Source organism: Elephantulus edwardii, unplaced genomic scaffold (genome assembly GCF_000299155.1).
Source record: "Elephantulus edwardii isolate Elephantulus edwardi_28Jun2011 unplaced genomic scaffold, EleEdw1.0 scaffold00121, whole genome shotgun sequence".
NCBI classification, from domain to species: domain Eukaryota; kingdom Metazoa; phylum Chordata; class Mammalia; order Macroscelidea; family Macroscelididae; genus Elephantulus; species Elephantulus edwardii.
In genome coordinates, this window is record NW_006399871.1 from 2,999,559 (window position 1) to 3,019,651 (window position 20,093).

Here is a 20,093-nt window from a genome sequence, read left to right on the forward strand (position 1 = left end):
TTGAATAATATTGCATGAGTTCCTTGTTTTTTAATGCAGCATAGTATTCCATTGTGCGAATATACCACAGCTTCTCTAGCCATTCGTTTGTTGATGGGTTCACACCCATGTTTATTGCTCTTTTTTTCACAGTAGCAAAGAATTGGAAACAACCCAAGTGCCCATCAATAAACAAATGGATCGAGAAGCTGTGGTATATTACACAGTGGAATATTATGCAGCACTGAAAAACAAAGAACTCATGAAATAACTCTACAAAGTGGGTGACCATGGAGGACATTATTCTGAGTGAAATATCTCTGTCACAAAAAGACAAATACAGCATAGTGCCACTGTTAAAAAACAAGATTAGCATGGGGGTTTGAGGGAAACTAAGAAAAGAGGGGATAAATAATGTACTCAACTTTGAAACAGACAAGGGAGAGAACTGTATGGAAGGAATATATGATTAGATATTATTTGCATGACAAGAGTTCAGAATAAGAGCTGCATAGTAAAGTGGACTGGGATGGGGGTGGGATGGACGACACTGTATAACAATGAAAGAAAGAAAAGAAAAGGAAAAAAAGGTTGGCTGTCTCAGCAGTAGTTTTGGGAGTTTTATCTAGCCTCCCTGGCTCCTGAGAGCTGACATTCCATAGAGAATTGGATTCTCCTTTCCCCCTCCCCTTTCTTGATTAAGGTGATTCTTGGAGAGGATGTTTAGCAGTGGTACTTGGTCATGTAACGCTTAATGTTTAGTTTAGTAGAGAAAAATCTTGATTCTATCTGTTCAGGATCTTTATTTAATACTGATCTTTGACATTCCAGAATATGCCTATGTGTAATAAACTCATGCTTGGAAGACTTGATTGTGTTTATTTAGTTCAGAACTAAAAAAAAAGAAGACCCTCAAAGAGATGGACTGACACAGTGACTCCAGCAGTGGGCCCATGCATAGGAGAGATTGTGAAAATAGCCAGGATTGGGCAGGATTTTAGTCTGTTGTATGTAGGGTCTCTCTGAGTCAGAACCAACTTGACAACACATGACAGCAGTGACAGCAACATATCTGTGTATGATTCATATATATTACATCATATGATGTAATAAAAAGTAAATAGTGTATGGGCAGCCATTTCTGACCCTCTCTAACTCCGCTCCTGGGGAATAGCTCCCATCCACAAGTCATTGACAACACAAACCTGGTTCTCTGGGATCATACAGGCCTCCACAATTCCAAATCTGTTTCTGTGGCTTCTAACACTAAGGGTACGTCAAGGGCTCTCACTGCTTTGCTGTTTGCTTGGCTGATCCATTGTGGTGGGTACACAGAACCCACATTAACTGTGCTCATCATTATGGGCTTTATTTGGGATGTTAAGAGATTATAATTCAAGTGGGAAACAGGATGCAGTGAAAAGAATTTCTAAAGTATGCTCACAAGCCCTTTGACTTTCAGCATCACGACTTTAGGTTAGTGTCACAAAGTCCTTGTTGTTCTCTGCAGTCAATTGGAATCAACTCTCCAGCACATTTTTAGAGGCAGTAAATCGTATGGGTAGAACTTGCTCATTCTCCTCCTATGGAGCTGCTGGTAGATTTGAAACACATACCTTTGGGATTGCAGTGCAGCTTCTTTTCACTAGGTCGCCAGGGCTCCCATGGAGACCTCTTAGTTCTGTCATTTAGGAAGTGTGATCACTGTATTCGAAATTGTCCAGCAAGTTTGAGCAAAGGCACCCAGTTCTGAATCCATAGGTTAGCAGCTCCAGATCAGATCTTTCCTATTGTCTGGTCCTCCACTGCTGCTGCTGCTCTCGTATAGAACCCGACTGAGGTGCGCAGGAATCTCTGGTCCAGGTGGACACTTGATTTTCTGACTCTTATCTTGGTAGCACGATTGCTGCCTTCTGTCTCTAAACGTCCTATGTTTAAGCCTAGTATGGCAAGATTGATGAAACCTATCATTTGTACACTGTGTTTGAACGGTCCCACCCAAAAGGTACTGTTTATTTACCTTGTTAACATAGCCTGACCCAGCCTTGTGGTGAAAGTCAAAGCAGTGGACCTTAAGAAAGCCAATTGATAGTCAACTCATTGTATCACAGTATGTACATATAATTTAGAAATAAACTTTAAGATATATTACAGTTATATGTACTTTTGGTACCGCTGGTACTAAGCCATGACTTCTTTATAATTAAGGTTTATTTACTAATGGGAACTACTTTTCTGTATAGCCAGTATATTTTATTTTTTTAACTGTGACTAATTGAAGTTTTATAGTAATTAGCTCATTACTTTAAAACTTTTCTAAATAAAAAAAACTCAATAGTACAGAGAACTTTTATTTTGCACTCATTTAGTCCTTAATTGATGGTATTTTGCCATAGTTTATTATTTTCGTTTTCTGTACATGTGTATATGGTTAATTCTTACTATCTGTCGCTTCTATACGTATGAATTTGCCTGCTCTTTAAAATTTATGATTCTAAAATGAATACTTTTCTGGTATTTGAGGACATGCTCAGAGTGGTGGAAGTTTGAATCCCTCAGTATAAGTCTTCCCAGCTGAGATCAAACAAGGTGTCACTCTGCTTTGGCTGCTTGTCTCATCTCTTACTCTGTGTAGGTCATTGTCCTTTACACAGTCTGTTTGTATCTCTTTCCCTGGTTTCTCATTCTCACCTCTCCGTTGGTGGTTGTGGTGCAGTGGAGCCAGCACTCAGCACAGCTTTCCTGGATCTGCTTATGTTGGCATTGACTGTCTGGCATGGATTTTTTATTTTGAGTATATTTAACTCCTGGGAACTAAATCATGCGTTTGTTGTAGATTTTAAAGTTTAGGCAAGAATATTTCTAGGCATACGCCTTAATTAAAAATAAGTTGTGGCTCGGTGCCAGTGGAACCAGATGTACTTCTCAGAATAGTGTTCAAAATTTTCCCTATTGAAAGTGACTGATACAGTATGTAATGCTGTAAGACACAAGTAGATTAAGTGAGACAGAATGTTTTAATGAAATGTCAGCTACTTAAGTGTGTTCTGGTAGAAGAATAAACAGTTATAATGTGAGTTCTATTTAGACTGACTCCCTCACAGTCAAAGTGAAATATTATGTACTACTCTTTCAAATGTTTTTGGACATCAAAATGCAGCAATGTGGTTTTATACAACCTTTCTAGCCAGAATCTTATTACTCCTCTAAAAGAATTAAGTGGGGGCGAAAGAGGATTGAATGAAACAATGTGGATACAGTGGTTGGTTGTGAAACAGCAAGAACATTAGACAATTTTAGGAGATCTGTCAGCTTTGCCACCCTGCTCAACTTGAGAGGAGTCAGTCCCAGAGGTTGGAGGGGTTTCTTACCCACCAGAAGAGCCACAAGTGGAGCACCTCTTCCGTCCCCGGTATCCCTGTACTTACAGAACCTTCTAGACCCAGTGTACAGAGAAAGCTCTAACACCAAAGCAACACACAGCAGAGAAATGGCGGCAGCAGAGCCAGGAGACCCATTTAACACTAATATACAAGCAGATGTGTAGACAGGCAAGAAGAACAGGTGGAAAGGATTACACGCAAGACTGTACCTAGGTTTGATTTGTGTTGTTTCTTTACTCACATTGGTGTGTCCTGTAAATAGATTCAGGTCTTTAGCAGAACCAACAGTGGACAAAGCAATTTTGTTTATTTGTTGTTATGTGCTGTCGAGCCTCTTGGCAACTCATAGTGACCCTATGTATAGCAGCCCTGAACCCTGCTCTATCCTGTGCCAACCTTACTGTCTCCGACACACCTACCTTTACTATCTCAGTGACTGAATCAATCCATCTCCCTGAGGGTCTTCTTTTTTTGCTCTGTCCTTCCAAGAATGACGTTCTTCTCCAAAGACTGGTCTCTCCTTGCAACATGCTCAGAGTGTGTCAAATGAAGCCTCCTTAACCTCTAAGGAGCAGCCTGGTTTCACCCTCTCTAGAATGAACCTGTTTGTCGTTCTGGCAATCAATGTTTTGTTCATTATTCATCTCCATCACCACAGCTCAAAGGCATCAATTCTCTTTCTGTCATTCCTAGTCACTGTCCAACTTTCTGACACATAGCAAGTAATTGTGAAGACTATGGCCTGGATGGCCCCCAGGCCTGCTTTTTGTGGATCTCCCAAATAAATTGGAAGCAGGAGTGGCATCCACTCCCCCCCCCAAAAAAAATTAAATCTATGAACTTGGAGAAAAAAATGAAAATTTTGTGTTCAAGATTTTCGTTCATAGGGTTGCTATGGGTTGTCGACGGCTCTACGGCACTTAACAACAGCAACAACATGGCCTGGATAGAAATTCTCAGTTCTGAACACAATGCCTGATTTGCTGGTTCCAGCATCTTGATCATCATCTAGTGGGACATGAGGTTAATTGGCATAACAAAATCTAGAGAGACTGCTTTTATTAGTAGCTGCCATGTCTCCAGCAGCCTTGTAAGGTGCAGTTACTGGTCTCTCTCTGTCTGGAACAGATAATGAGAAAAGAAAGCAAAGACATCAAGATTCATAGCCTCAGAAATCCAGTGGGGTGTTGCTGTGAGCTGGAGTGGTCCTGACACCAGTGGATTTGGTTTGGGTACAGAAACAGTCTGAAGGGCTAGTGACCAACATGAACCTGTGACTCTGAGGCCAGAAGAGCTGCTTGGTGTCTGGCTACGATTCTAAAAGGAATCACAGTGGATCCTGCGAAGAAAGGCAGAAAATAGGGAACAACACGCAAAAGCATAAAAAAGGCCATATTTCCTCCAATACTGGTCACCGTTAGTCACCCTTCAAATCTGAGACAAAACTTAGTCTTGTGGGTCACGTTTGAGTCAGCCAAACAATAGAAAAACTAAGGAGGTGAATTCTACCACTAGAGAGGCACTGACTCAGTCGGTCAGCAGCCGTATAAGATCAGAAGGCAGCATCTGCTCCCAGTAAAGCTCAGAAAGTAGCATGAAATAGAGGAGAAGCAGGAATGGAAATGAGCAGAAGTGGGAAGAGTGAAGAGTATAGTTACATTTTAAGTGTTATAATGAAATTATAAAGCAGAATGGGTATAAATGAGTAGGAAACCAGTTTGTTTTGTAGACTTTTACTCAGATCACGCTAAAGAAGAAGAAAAAACAAAAACGAGTGCAGTGTGAAGTTATGAGGTGTGCTTTCCAGCCCACAGAGTATGGTGGCTGCCTGTGCTGGGCTCAACAGCTCACAGAGTGAAAAGGCACAGGAGCCATTCGTGTGGGGTGAGGTGCCTCCAGGTACTTAGTGACAGAGCTAAAGAGCTTTGTAACACGTGAACAAAACAAGGTACAGGTCAAAAGCAAGGACCCAGTGACAGGAACTAAGAAGCTGTTAACTTCCAAGTTGTTACTGGCCCCGAATTACATCTTGTTACTTCCCTAAAAATTATGTAATCATGGGTAGTAGTCATGATTTCTGTGTGGTCATTGTTGTTGTTATGTGTTGTCAGTCGCCTGTGACTCATTGTGACCTTGTGTACAACAGCCCTAAACCCTGCCCTATTCTGTGCCAGTCTCACTGTCTCTGACACACCTACCCCCTTATCCCAGTCACTGAATCAATCCATCTCATCAAGCGTCTTCCGGGTCTTCCTCTCACTGTTCTGACTGGTGTCAAATTTGGTGAAAAGTTTGGAGAGAGGAGTTTTGTATGACCTGCCTTGCAGGAATCAGGCTTGGGCTGATAAATGTTGGCAGTGACACCCTCATTCTCCACCCTTGAAGTTAGAGGGGAATCACATGTGTTACCATTTTTACAGGTATGCTTGATAAGAATTGAAATATTCCAAAGCTTTAGAAAAATATGTAGTGTTTCATAAGACTTATAATGAATTACATAGAGAAGCAATGTGAATTGAACCCAAAAGGAAAATTCTTTTCTTTTATGTTTGCTGATGTAGAATTGATGTAGAGTAAAATGTTACATAATTAAAATGATATGGTAACTTCAAGGTAGTAAATAGTTTCATTATCTGTAAAAGTGTTACCTGTAGGCATTTTAATGTCCTCCTGCCCTCTTATCTTATTCCCTGGCAGCTGCTGCTCCTTCATACTCCTTTCCATTTCAGTCAATTTGTGTAGCTGCTGCTGTTACTTGTCATTGAGTTGATCATGACCCCATGTGTGTCATGGTAGAATTGTACTGGACAGGATTTCAAAGATTGTTTGCTTTTGAAATGTCTGTTTCCTGAAGCACTTCTGGGAGGGTTTAAACTTCGATCTTCCTGCATAGTAGTTAAGCACTTAATTGTTTATGCTACTCTCATACTCTTTATTTAAATTTATTCATACAGTGTCCAGGTACTCTTTGACTTGCTACATATTCAAATTAAAACTCTTAACTCTGTAACAAAACACCTGATGGTGACAGTGGTTAAATCCTTGTTTGTTAATTGAAACATTGGTGGTTTAAACCTGTTAGCTTCTCTCTGGGCGAAAGATGTGCCAGTTTGTGTCTATAAAGGTTTGTTGTTACATATCATTGAGTTGCCTGTGACTCATAGCAACCCTCTTTACAGTAGCTCTCTGTAAAGAGGCCTCACAAACCCTTTGAGGCACTTCTGCTTTGTTCTGCAGGGTCTCTCTGAGTTGGAATTTTACTCAGTGGCAGTGGCTTTTGGTATGTTGACATTTGCCATTTAAAAATTCTCCATATGTTCAGTCCTGTGGCATTAATTGTGTTTTTTTACGTATTATAGCCATCACCTTTATTTTTTCAAGTCTTTCTATCATCCTTAATAAAAACTGTCTTTCACCTTCAGTTTTACATTGTGTTGATATAGTTGAGAATATACACAGCAGGACATGGCAACTATGCAGTGGTTTCTGTAATACGTACAAGTTAGTGAAGTTGATTACATTCTGCAGGATGCGCAACCATTCTCCACTTTTCCCCCCTCATTAACATAACTCATTGGCCCCCTGAATGAGAAGACAGGCATAAATTAAGCCAGTTAGCTCGGTTATTCCCTCAGCTCAAGATCCGAACCTGTAGGCCAACAAATTGAATCCCACAAGGTGTTTAATTGTATTTAAGCAGCTTCAGTAAACTACTCTTTTTGTTGTTGTAGTTAGTGTATCTTTCAGAGCATTTTCCAGCTACTCTTTTTTCAGGTGTACAGCTTACTGACATCTATTCCATTAAAATTGTCACATCTTTAAGGATTCCTTTATAGTATTTTATTACTGGAATTAGTTTCCTTGGCAAGAGGAAGCTGGTGGCTTGGTCCTTAATACAGTACATAGCAGTACACTGTAACCCAGAGGTCATGCCTCTGGTGATTTGAGTCTACCAGTGACTCCCAGGGAGAAAAATGGACAGTCTTCTCCCTTGTGGTTTTACACTTCTGAAAACTCACAGGAGTAGGTTCCTACTTGGAGGCAATGAAGTAGCCTCTGTCAGACCAGTAGGTCTGGTCTTTTTTATGATTTTGAGCTTTATTCTACTTTCCCCTCCCATTTCTGCACTGGATCTCTGCAGTCTCAAACTAAGTGGTCAGTAATGGTACTCCCATTTTGTTCTTTTGGTGATTATAGTTTTTTTAATTTTTATTTATTTTTTTATTATAGTTTTTATGAAGAACTTCATTGCTAGCATTCTACTGAGTACTGCTGTTAACAAATTTGCATAAAACACTGTTCCTTTCCTCAAGGAATTTGCAGTACAGATTAACTGAAAACCAGTTATTTTAATGCTGTGAATGATGCCGTTTTGATGGTGTTCATAGAAGACAGTATGTTACTTTCTCAAAAAGGTGGAAATAGAAATACTATCTGACCCAGCAATTCCACTACTGGGAATGTACCCTAAAGAAATCATAACTGCCACTCAGCAGATATTTGCACACCCATGTTTATTGCAGCTTTGTTCACAATAGCAAGGAGTTGGAAACAACCCAAGTGCCCATCAGCAAACGAATGAATAGAGAAGCTGGGAATACTTCCAATGGAATACTATGCTGCATACAAGGAACTCATGAAATACTGTGCAAAATGGGTGATGCTGGAGGACATTATGCTGCGTGAAATATCAGTCAAAAGGATAAATACTGCATAGTCCCACTGTTGAGTTTTTTTGGGGGGGGGTGTTACTATTTTTTTGTGTGTGTACTGTCAAATCTGATCTGACAGGAGAAGATAGCCCCTCCTCCAGCAGAGCATCTGGTGGATTCGAATCTCATACCTCTGGGATTGCAGTGCAGGTTCTCACCACTAGGCCATCAGGGCTCACAGTGCCACTGTTGTAAAGCGAGACTGACATCAGGGTTGGGGGAAAACGAAAAGGGGTTAAATAACGTATACTACATGGAAATAGATGATGGAGAGAACTGTTTAGGAGGAATATATGATTAGGTATTATTGTCATGACAAGCATCCAGAATGAAAGCTACATAGTGGAGTGGACTCGGGGGCAGGGGGATTGTATAACCATGAAAGAATTTTTTTATTTTTTTAATTTTTTTTTTACTTTTCAGAAAGAAAAGCGAGCTGGGGGTGAGGGTTGGGCAGGGAGGAAAGTGTACAACAATGAATAAAGGGAAAACCAAAGTCTCTGTAAACTTTCATTTAAAAAAAATAATAATAATATTGAGGAATTTAAAAGGAACTATATGTAGTCCATTTCTAGAACAAGGTCTTTTTAACTTATTTCTTCCAGAAAAGATTTAATTAAGAAAGTTACTAAGTTAGTATCTGTTGTCTTTTTTGTGTTTCCAAAACTCAAGAGTTTAAATTTCATGTTAGAATCTTTTTCTCATATGTAATCTGTATAATTTTTAGGCAAAATGCTTCATGGATTTCAAAGCTGGAGGCACCCTGTGTCACATTCTTGGGGCTGCTTACAAGTATAAAAATGAGCAAGGGTGGTAAGTTTTTTTGTTTGTGATTTTTACATTGTTTGATGTTAAATTCTGTTTTTTTTTTGTTTTATGTAAGAATTCTGTTAGCACATTAATATGTAACATTGGGGGACCTCATTACTTTGTATTGAAAAAAAAAATCAAAAGAACTCTTGCATTTATTAGGCAGGCTATTTCTCATACCGGAACTCTGGTGGCAGAGTGTGGCAGATGTTGGGCTGCTAACAAAGGTTGGGGATTCAAATTTCCTCTTTGCTCTTTGAGGAGAAAGCCGAGGCTAGGAATCAGTCATAAAGATTGACTGCCTTTGAAACCAGTGGCAGTAGATTTGGGTTTTTGGGTTTTTTTTTTTAAGATCTTATTGTCTCATGTAGCTGTGTTTATAGAAAACAGAAGTATGTTCATCTGTATGTGGAAAAGTGTGTTTCTGAAGAATTAGACATTTACATGATGTAATTGTTAAAATGACTCAGTGCCACATTATGCCAAGGGTAGAACTGCTTGTTTTGTATGAATTGTCAGCTTTCCTTCTGCTCACCACCTTAGCTAACTCCTTAACTGTTTGTACCAACAGCACTTTGACTATATGATATTGTGACATTGTATATAGTATATATTTTATATACAAGACTGTGATTTATTGTTACCTTTGATGTTTGCTTCACTCAAGTTCGTTCCAGTTTATGGTGACCCAATGTGCAGAGGAGACCTGTTCTCCATGTGATTTTTAAAACTGTGACCCTTTGAAAGTAGGATTGTCTTCTGAGGTGCTTCTGGATGGATTGGAACCTTAAACCTTATAGCCAGTAGTTGATTTGTGCCAATAGCTTGCTCAGGAGTAAATTTACCTAAAGTTCCCTAGGAAAAGAAAGTCTTTTGTTGTCCAGGTTTTTGCTCCTACTTGAGTGTTTATGCTAATGATTGAATCTTGAATAGGGACTAGTCATGCCACAAAGGCCTGCTACTGGTATGAGCCTTAGTGGGCAGGAGACAAATTGCATTAGGTAAATATGCTGCTGTTAGGAACCTTTCCAGAGTACTGAGAGGCAACGATTTCAGTCTAGAGACTAAGGTGCACCTGATCCACACAGCTCTGCATCAGACAGCTGGACAGTGACAAGGATGACAGAAGAGGAATGAATACCTTTGAGTTATGGTGCTGGAGAAGTCTTGAACATAACATGGACCTCCAAGAAAACCTTGGAATTTCTCCTTGAAGGCTAGGATTTTGAAGCTCCATCTCACATACTTTGGGCATGTGGGCAGGAGGGACCAATCCTTGGAGAAGGCCATCATGCTCGGAAGTATGGAGGGACAGCGCAGGAGGGGAAGACCCCAGATGAGATGGATTGATAGCAGTAACTAGTGGGTAGAGGTGTCAGAATCAGACTGCTCAGGACAGGGCTTCAGAGCTGTTGTGTACATAGGGTCGCTTTTAGTTGCAGGTGACTTGAAAGCACGTAACAGTAACAACTGTGCAGGAAAGGGGTGAGCTGAAGGATGAGCTCAGGTAATGATTAAATCTTTCAAGTCTACTTAATGACACTTCATTAACAATGCTGGGTACTGGATGAACTCCATGAGCTTCTTGCCTCATGATAACATCCATGCTCAAGTCTCTATAATTTCCTAACTATTTTATTACCTGTTCCTAAGAGTAGAGTTTTGGGGAGAAAAAAAAATAACTATAGTAGTATTATCACAACTAAGAAAACAAATTCTATAGTGCTATCAAATTCCCGGTGTTTACATTTTCTTTATTATCTTAAGAATGATTTTTATTCATATTTTGAGTCAATATAAAAATGAGGTTCATACATTGCATTTGGTAGCTAAGACTTTTAAGGCACAATCAAAAAAATTATGTAATTTTCTTTACCTGTTTCTTTTTACAAATTTTAATTTTTAAAAACTCCATTCCTCTTAACAGAATTGTCCACATTTTGGTTTGCTGATGCTCTCCTAGGATATTGTTTATCTTGGACTCCTAAATTTGTTGTAGTAAATTGATACAACTATCAAATGTGAAGATATTCAGCTTTTGTAATGTATAGAATATACATTTTGAATATAGATAAAATAGATCTTTAGTGATACATAGGTAATTTCTTACTGTGAAAGAATATTTTTCTTGTTTTTATCGTTTATTAGTTGGTGTACTTTTCCTAAAGTGATACTTTACTCATCAATAATTGAAACAAAGCTGTTGCGTTATGACAGTCCCACAACCGCCATGTGTATTTATAATAAAGTCACAATAAATATTCTTGATTTCTTCTCTTTTTGAGTAGACTCATTTAGCTTTTATCTTCATTTACAGTTAAATCTACCTGTTTTTATCTGGCTAATGACTGCTTTCACATTATTTTAGGCACAGCATCTGAATTATTAAACAGTTTCTTTTTGAATAATAAATTAAGTGATGAATCGTGTATTAATCTCTTATCAGTACCATGTGAAACAAGGTAACCATCTGCATTAAATCACAGAGAATCGTAAGAATGACTCTAGAGAGCAGTTGATTGGGGTTGCTATTAAGACATTTCTACATGCAAATAGTTATGTAATCAGCTGTTACCTGAAAGATTGTTGCTTTGAACCCCTATGGAGGTGCCTTGGAAGACATACTTCTCAGAGGTTCTCAAGGCAGTAGAGTCATAACCAGTTCATAGCCACCCTCCATTGGCTTTCCAAGTCTGTAAGTCACATGGGAGGAGATGGCCCATTTTTCTCCTGTAGAGTGCCAAAAGCCTGGGGAAACCCTGTGGAAATGTTTATGAACTTTGTAAGCAAACCAATATAAAAATTTAAGAAGAAGAAAAAGAAGATGATAAAACACAGAGAAAAACACCCTGCATAGTTCTGTTCTGCATGTATGGGATCCCCATTAGATGAAATGATGATGTTCGGTGCCGCCAAGTCAACTGTGATCAGTAGCAATCCTGCGAACAACAGATTCGAATCTTAAGCCATTCTGCACCATCCTTACTATCTGTGCTGTGCATGAGATAGATGTGTGAAAAGGAGTATGATATTAGGGAAATACATAGTAAGGGATTAAGATGTTAGAAGCTTGTCAGAAATACCAGTTAGTTGTTGAAAGAACCTCAAGAATTGTTAAATCAATCTTCCATGATATTTAATATCTAAAGGCACTGTACTCATGTCTAAGAATCATTGGACAGATGGTTGCCAGAGAAATGTTAGATATTTTTTCTCTTCTTAAGAAATATTTACACTTACCTTGGATTTTTTTTTCCTTACCTTGGATTTTTAACTTTCAAATGTAAGATTTTGGTTCAGTTCCTGGTCAGTACACTTCAAGCACAGGTAACACCCATCTATCATTGGAGGCCTGTATGTTATTATAGTGCTGAACAGATTTCAGCAGAGCTTCTAGACTAAAGCTAGGTAGAAAGGCCTGGCATTCTAGTTCTAAAAACCAGCCATTGGAAACTTTAAGGATCCCATATGTTGGATCCACACCTGGTAAAGGGAATTTTATAACATCAGGCATTTCATTCCTTGGCACATAGGGCTGCCGTGAGTCAGGACCCATCTTGATAATAGGTAAAAATAACAAGCAGTCATTAAAAGGCATGAATTTTTAGTGTTAATTTTTTTTCCTTCCAGTTTAACATGATGAAATGAATATTTGACACTTGTGTCTTAATGGCCCAGTTTTGGAATTTAAGTAGGCACGAACGGCCCTGTTTATTACTCCCAGTTTGTTGTGGTCACACTTATTGTAGGCAGATGTGTGTTGCAGCATGGAGAAGTGAGCACCAAGAGGTTGCTCAGGAGTAATCATCAGCTGCAGCTTCTTTTAGCTCCGAAAGGCTCATGAGAGGAGCCATATTTGATCAGTTCTTGAACTAATGGTCCTGCTGTTTACTTGGTGATGTGGCAGGGGTGACCTGCGATTCATATGGTTACGGCAGATGCCGCCTGTTCTGTTTTGCCAGTCACATGCTTTCTCAAGGTTATTCCACTCCTTTGTCACAGGAGTTAAAAATGCTCTGTGTTTTTATATTAGCACTTACATTAAAAAGCACAGCATACTTCATTGTTTCCTCCACAATTCTGAAAACTTACTTTGTTAATATAATTCATGGTAGCCACTCATTATATTTAGGTCGCTGTCATATCCTGTATTATGCAACCCCAAGAAAGTAGCTTTCTCCGTACTCTCCTTGGGCTTTTTTGTGGAAGGACATTTGTCTAATCACCGACATCATTTATGTGTTAATTCTTAATAATTAATACTTGTTCATTTGGAATACTCACAGCATTTACAGATTGTCATATTAAGGGATAATTTAGTCTTGACTGTTAGTGTAGTCAAGATTTTTTTAAAAAGAAACCTATTTAAATAAATGCATGTTATATAGACTAGACTAGAATAGAATAGAATATATGCATATTATATTTCTGGCAGCAGTAAATGCTCAACTGGCTTTCCTTTGAGCGAACACTAAGTGTTTTAAGCAAATGAGCTTTGTTATGAGCTTTTGAGTCACTTGTGACTCAGTAACACTGTGAGCTCTGAACAGTAGCTCTGAATCCTGCTCTATCGTTTGCCAACCGTATTGTCTCTGACACACCTATCCCCATTACCACAGTCAAGGGTCTTCCTCTCTTATGCTGTCTCTCTGTTCTCCCAGGCATGACATGACATCCCTTTCCAAGGACTGGTTCCTCCTTGCAACATGCCCAGAGTATGTTAGATGAAGTATCAGAATCCTTGCCTCCATGGAGCAGCCTGGTTTCACCCTCTTTAGGGCGAACCTTTTTGTTCTCCTAGCTGTCCATGATGTGTATGGATCTTATCCTGTCACTCACAACATTGTATTTCAAGATGGATCTAGAAATTGCTTTTTTTTTTAAATTTTGTGTGTGTGTACCGTCAAATCAGATCTGACTGGTACGGGAGGATATTGCGCCTCCTTCTCCAGCAGAGCGTCTGGTGGATTCGAACCGTGTTCCTCTGGGATTGCAGTGCAGCTTCTTGCCACTAGGCCACCAGAGCTCCCCTCTAGAAATTACTTTTTTAGGCATTTAAGCAGCCCCATTTTTCCTCACCTTTTCATCTCTGACAGTAGTATATCATAAGATCATCTGATTAAAAATGTCTCATTCCAGTCTTATCTCATTTTGCTAGTACGTAGTACGTTCCATTTCTTTTTTAACAAGGTCCAATTTTCCTACATTATGCTTCTCACATTCCACGTTCCAAACACTAGTGTCTGCTTACATTTTTTCCTCTTCCTTTGTGTTTCCATATTTGAGGGCTCAGCCTCAGTTGTGTTTGGTTTTGTTTTTTTTTTTTTATGATTTTTTTGTGTGTGTACCGTCAAATTGAATCTGACTGGTACAGGAAGAGATTGCTCCTCCTTCTCCAGCAGTGCAGCTGGTGGATTTGAACCACATACCTCTGGGATTGCAGTGCCGCTTCAGCCTCAGTTTTAAGCATGTGTAATGAAGACTCTTGATTAGATGGATTGACTCTGTCACTTGGGTAATGGGGATGGACGTGTCAGAGACAGTGAGATTGGCAAGGCATAGAGGGATTTAGGGCTGTTGTACATAGGGTTGCTGTGAGTCGCGAGCAACTTGAAGGCACATAATAACAAGATGAAACATTTTAGAGCTGAGGAATCTGGACACTTGAGGAGTTTGGTGTCTCATTTTGACTGAGGTGGATTTGAATAACTTCTGTGAAAGCCTTCTTACATGACTGGGGGAACACTCATGTGTTGGTGGGTGCTATTTTAATTTCCAAATCTTCCTGATTCATTTGGTGCTTATACTAAAACCAAATTTTCAATTCTATTTAAGGTGCAAGACAAATGAGCTCATTTTATCTCTTGTAGGCGGAGGTTTGACCTACAGAATCCATCAAGAATGGACCGAAATGTTGAAATGTTTATGAACATTGAAAAAACATTGGTGCAGGTAACTTAGAAAACTAGATTTAAAAATATAATTTTAACATGGCTTCTAGTTTTAATATTCAATGTGTAAAATTGCCAAAAGATTACAGAAAATAAAATTTCAGATAGTCTTTTTATGGCATATTTGGGACTAGAGCTTTAGAAATGTGGTTGGTCTTGGTATTTTAAGAATATTGATCTTCTAATAAAACAATACTATATTTTTCTTTTTTAACGTTAATATTTCAGTCTCGCTTAATATAATCTTCTGCTTGTCACTTGCTTATGCAGCTTTTTTCTTTGGAATTTTTCAGTTTTATTCTATAAATGTCATTTCCCCATCCTTTCTTTTGAGCTTCGTTATAGTTTGGGTGACAGTTTATAAAGCAAATATATTTCTGTTTAACAGTTCACACATTTTGTTCTGGGATGTTGGTTGCATTCTTCTCAGTGCAACAGCACTTCCTACTCATGTTTTCTTATTTCTTTCATCCCCTTTTCCTGTCTTCTGGGTGTCATGTTGTTTGAGGGATGGTTTTTTTTGTGTGTGTGTGTGTCTAGATCTCAGAGCTAGATTATAACCTAGAGGAGAAAACACATAATATTTTTGTTTGTTTTTGCTGTGATTCTTTGTTTTTTTTATTGTTTGGAAATTTTTGTTGAGCATCAAATTATGAGGGGGAGGTATACAGCTGTCAAAAATTTAGCTAAATGTAAAAAAAAAAATTAGCTAAATGTTATCATTAACTTACCTCCTGTAATGAATTTGTTCTGTGGAATATTAGCTAGAGCAAAACATTGGATGATTTTTTTTTTTATTTAAAGTTTTTATTGTGAATCATGTGAAGGTTTACAGAGCAGATTCCTTTTCCATTCAACAGTTTGTTTCATGCCAGTGATTATAAACCTTACAGGTAACAACACTTACTTCTCTTCCTTTCAGTATATCTCATTCTGTTCCACCTTTTTTCCCAACCCTTCCTGCCTACTGAACTTTGCTTTTCATCAAGTCCCACCCTTTTGTTTTGTTGTTGTGGTGTTTTTGGTTTGTTTGTGTTTTGTTTGTTTGTTTGTTTTCCCCTTTTGTTTTTAAGTGTTGATTGTTCTAAGGATTTTTTTTTATCTCCCTAGTGGTAGTGTTTGCCTTAGAGACCTATTGTTTGACTGAAAATTGAGCCTCAGGTATGAGTTCACTTCCAGACTGGAAAGTTAAGTAGCCCCATAGTTGTGTGAATTCCACCAGATAGTATTAGACCAGTAAGTCTGATCTCTCTTGTTTTTGAGTTTTGTTTCACATTTTTCTTCCACACTAATCAGAATGTACTCTAATGCCTTTCAGAGCAGTTGGGCCTGTATTTTTATTCAGGTCTTAAGTTCATGGGGAGTGAGGCTCATGTGGTCCATTAGTCCATTTGCATAATTGTTTTTATGTCTCTTTGATAATCTTCACTCTTCTATGTCCCAGACAGAGGCCAGGAGCTGCCCTGTAGATGGCCAGTGACAAGCTTTTTTTTCCCTCTCACTCACAAGCTTTTAGGACACCAGTCACTACTCACCAGGAAGGTTGTAGAGCATTCATTTGTGAGTTGGTGTCATCCCATCACAACCGCCTGTGTAAACAGAACGAGCTCCTGCGCCATCTTTACAGTCTCTGCAGTACTTCAGCCCGTTGTCGCAGTCACTCTGTCTTTATCTCGTTGAGTTGTCCTCTCTTTCCTTGACCCCTCCCTTATTTCCAAATGTAATATCCTTCCACAGCCACTGCTCCCTCCTGATAACATGACAAAAATGGTTGATTTTTGTTTGTTTATTGATTCTTCCCCCTCATCTCCCAGGAATGATTTGGGCTTTATTGTGTTACATGTTTTAATTATAGGTAATTGTAAGATTAGGAGAGAGAAAATAAGTATAATCTAGTCTTTATTTTCTATTGCATATATGGTATGATGTCTCAAACTTCCAGAGAAAAGATGTTCAAATAAAAGATGTAGCTAAAAATACTACATTAAGCTATGAATTTAACAGAACTTGATATGAAGGATTAATGTGGAAATAGCCAACACTAATTTTCATTTTATTTAGGTCATTTATTCACAACATTTTGTGTTAGATGCATCTTAATCCAAAATACAACTTTCCATTTTAGGAAGTATGACAGTATTACCATTAGAGCAGTGTATAAATGATACGACATTATTTCAAGACCAAGAAAATCTCAAAGTCTGTTTTTCCTTCCTCAGAGTAATTGTCTATCCAGACCCAACATCTACCTCATTCCAGATATTGATCTGAAGTTGGCTAACAAATTGAAAGATATCATCAAACGACATCAGGTAATAGACACAGTCACTTCAGAAATAATGCATCCTATTCAGCCTGTGATAAATCTCAAGCATCATAATTTATTTCTGAATATAGCTGCATTAAAAGACGTTTTCTCGCTTTGAGAATTTTTTCTATTTGATTTCAGTTCTTAGGCGAGATAGTGCAGTCTCATTGTCTTAAAGTAATGCCATTTATTTGAAATCATGGTAGTTTTATGAAATGCATCTACATAGAGCTAAGGGGGAATTCCCCCAAAACCCATCTTCATCAAATTGGTTCTGACTCCTGGTGGACCCCTTGTGTGTTAGAGTAGATCTTTGCCCACATAGTATTCTTAATGGCTGTTTTCTCGAAAGTAGATCTCTGTATCCAAGATGCATCTGATGTCTCCACACTAACACACAGACACATGAGACCATTTGCACCACCCAGAGACTCCTAAACTTCAGGAGACCAGATTATTTGTATGACAGAACTAAAGTATTGCAAAATCAAATAGAGTAAAAATGGCTGACAGATTGTTGATGGCAGAAGATTAACTATTAATTGAATAAACCTGCTGCCTTTTCTTCCATTTATATGTTATATATATATATGGTTTTCTTTTGTTTTCCCCATTAGCTAACTTTGTCTTGGCATGCATAATACCTTTCTCCCATTTATGTAGGGCTTCATTTCATTTTTCCCATAAGCTGTATTTGTCTTGGCCTACATATAACAGTTTGGTCTTTTAGATATCCTTGGTCTTTGATTTCATTCCTAAACAGACACTTTTGAGTATTTACTGAGTGTAGCTTTGTGATTAGGTAGTGAAACTGGAACTAAGCTGGTGATGTGAGTAATAGGTTGAGGAAGCCTGGGTGGAAGATACTTTAGTGAAACACTATTGTGTAAGCAATAAAATTATAGCAATCCTTGGGACTCATTGAGAAACTTCATAAAATGTGTTTGTCTTTTTTATTACCGGAGAGATTGCTAGTTGAATTACGGTTTTAGCATTTAGTAAAGTATTTTAAAAGCTTTCTTTTTTTGCAAGCTTTTAAAGTGAATGTTTCCACTATTGTTCTCAGTCGGAGATTTGAGTTAGAGTTTTCGTCATATCTATAACATTCTTACCAAAGAGAAAGACAGGTCCAACAATCATAGTTCACTATCGCTTTTGTTAGAATTTGGCAGAACGTCCCCCCATTTCCTCCTCCAGCAGAACTTTTAAAGAAAAATGGAAACTTTTTTCCTTTGTTGAGCTGACTGCTTAGTATTGAAGTATCTATTTACTCTGGTTCAATTACATCTGTAGTGTTAAAGTTCAGAAATGGAACACATTAATTTGTTAGTCCTTGATTTAGGGCTGAAAATACTCTTTATCTTACTGCCAAATCATACTGATAAGAGTTTATATTTCCATAGTTTGTGCTGAATATTTTACCGCCCTATTATTTATTGTTTTCTAGGAATATCCTCCAAAGGGATATAAGGATTTGATTGGTTTTAATAGAAACCCCAATTTATAAAATCCGTAGATTTATCTGTTACCATTGTTGAATATTAAGTTCAAGGCTTTTGTGTAAAGCATTTTAAATGCAATAATAACTCAACATTGATGGACTGTTTACAGTGTATCTGTTTTTGCTTCATTGTATCTACTAATACCATTTTAACAAAATTTCTCTGAAGTAAATATTTATCATTCCATTATACAGAAGACATGAAAGCACAAAAATGATAATTTTCTCATTCTGAGTAAGATGATAGACTACACAGACGTCATTGATTTAGACTCTTTTACATTAAGAAACAGATACAGATGATAATTCTGGAATCTTGAATTTTAAAAAGAAAAGATAAAAAATACTTGCTATAATTAAAGAAAGAAACAGAATGAAAACATGAAATAAGGAGAGAATGGAAAACATCCATAAACAGCACAGCATGATCATTTTTCTAAAATGCTGTCTAGGGGAGCTCTGGTGGCCTAGTGGCAAGAAGCTGCACTGTAATCCCAGAGGTTCACGGTTCAAATCCTCCAGATGCTCTGTCGGGGAAGGAGGGACAATCCCCTCCTGTACCAGTCAGATGTGATTTGACAGTACACACAAATAATAAAAATTAAAAAAAAATGCTGTCTACGTATTTTGGGAATTAGAGACTATGGCTGTATCTAGGTGATAATTGACAGCAAATTATCCAGTCACATAAATACCTCCTGCTACTTCACACAGGACTTAAGAACAGCTACTGTTCCACCTAATTTACAAAAGACTGCAACAAATAGTAGTTTGCTCTGTCCTCAATGGGGCTACACAAAAAAGAGAACTTGCATATACATAATGATACTTCATCACACCCACCAGAAGACAGAATGTGAAAGAGAAAAATAACCAAACTAGTAAGTGAAGTAACATAAGCTATGTCAGACATGCCAGAACAAAATAATACAAAGACAATACCACAGTGTCTTGAAGAGAGAAGTTAATTATAAACCAGTCAAAAACTAGGACAAGATGGAACAGAAATGTGAAACATTGGACCAGAAACTCAGATAAAGAAATGCTTTTGAGATTTCCTAATTAGAAATTAGAAAGAATAATAGTTCACTGTCTTCAATAGATTAAGAAGATCACAAAAGAAAACAAAACAAAACAGAAAACCCAAGAATTTTAAAAGAATCCCACTGAAAACCCCACCATGATACAAGTCCAAACAGATAAAAATAAATGAAATACTAGAAGTCATATAAATAGCAAATTGAAATTCAGACTATCCAGACTAAAATTTCACAACTAGATAACACATTGGAAAGATAGAAGCAAAATGAAGACTACGACTCAGTTAATGAGATGGAGAACAAATCCATCAGTAGTAATCTGTTCCAGGAATAATCAGGGAAAAAAGACCATGAGCAGTGAAGAGAGTGTATCATGGGATAACATGAAGCGGCATAACTTTTTTTTTTT

The 20,093-nt window shown here is 38.0% G+C and overlaps 1 protein-coding gene across 1 annotated transcript in view; it reads left to right on the top strand.

Annotated features, from left to right (window-relative positions):
- Positions 1-20,093, top strand: part of SMARCC1 (SWI/SNF related, matrix associated, actin dependent regulator of chromatin, subfamily c, member 1) — a 131,872-nt gene that overhangs the window by 4,880 nt on the left and 106,899 nt on the right. The window contains exons 2-4 of the mRNA XM_006892948.1: positions 8,802-8,887; positions 14,755-14,836; positions 17,055-17,147. Coding sequence (XP_006893010.1) covers positions 8,814-8,887; positions 14,755-14,836; positions 17,055-17,147 — 249 coding nt within the window. The 5' untranslated portion in view covers positions 8,802-8,813. The remainder of the gene's footprint in view (positions 1-8,801; positions 8,888-14,754; positions 14,837-17,054; positions 17,148-20,093) is intronic.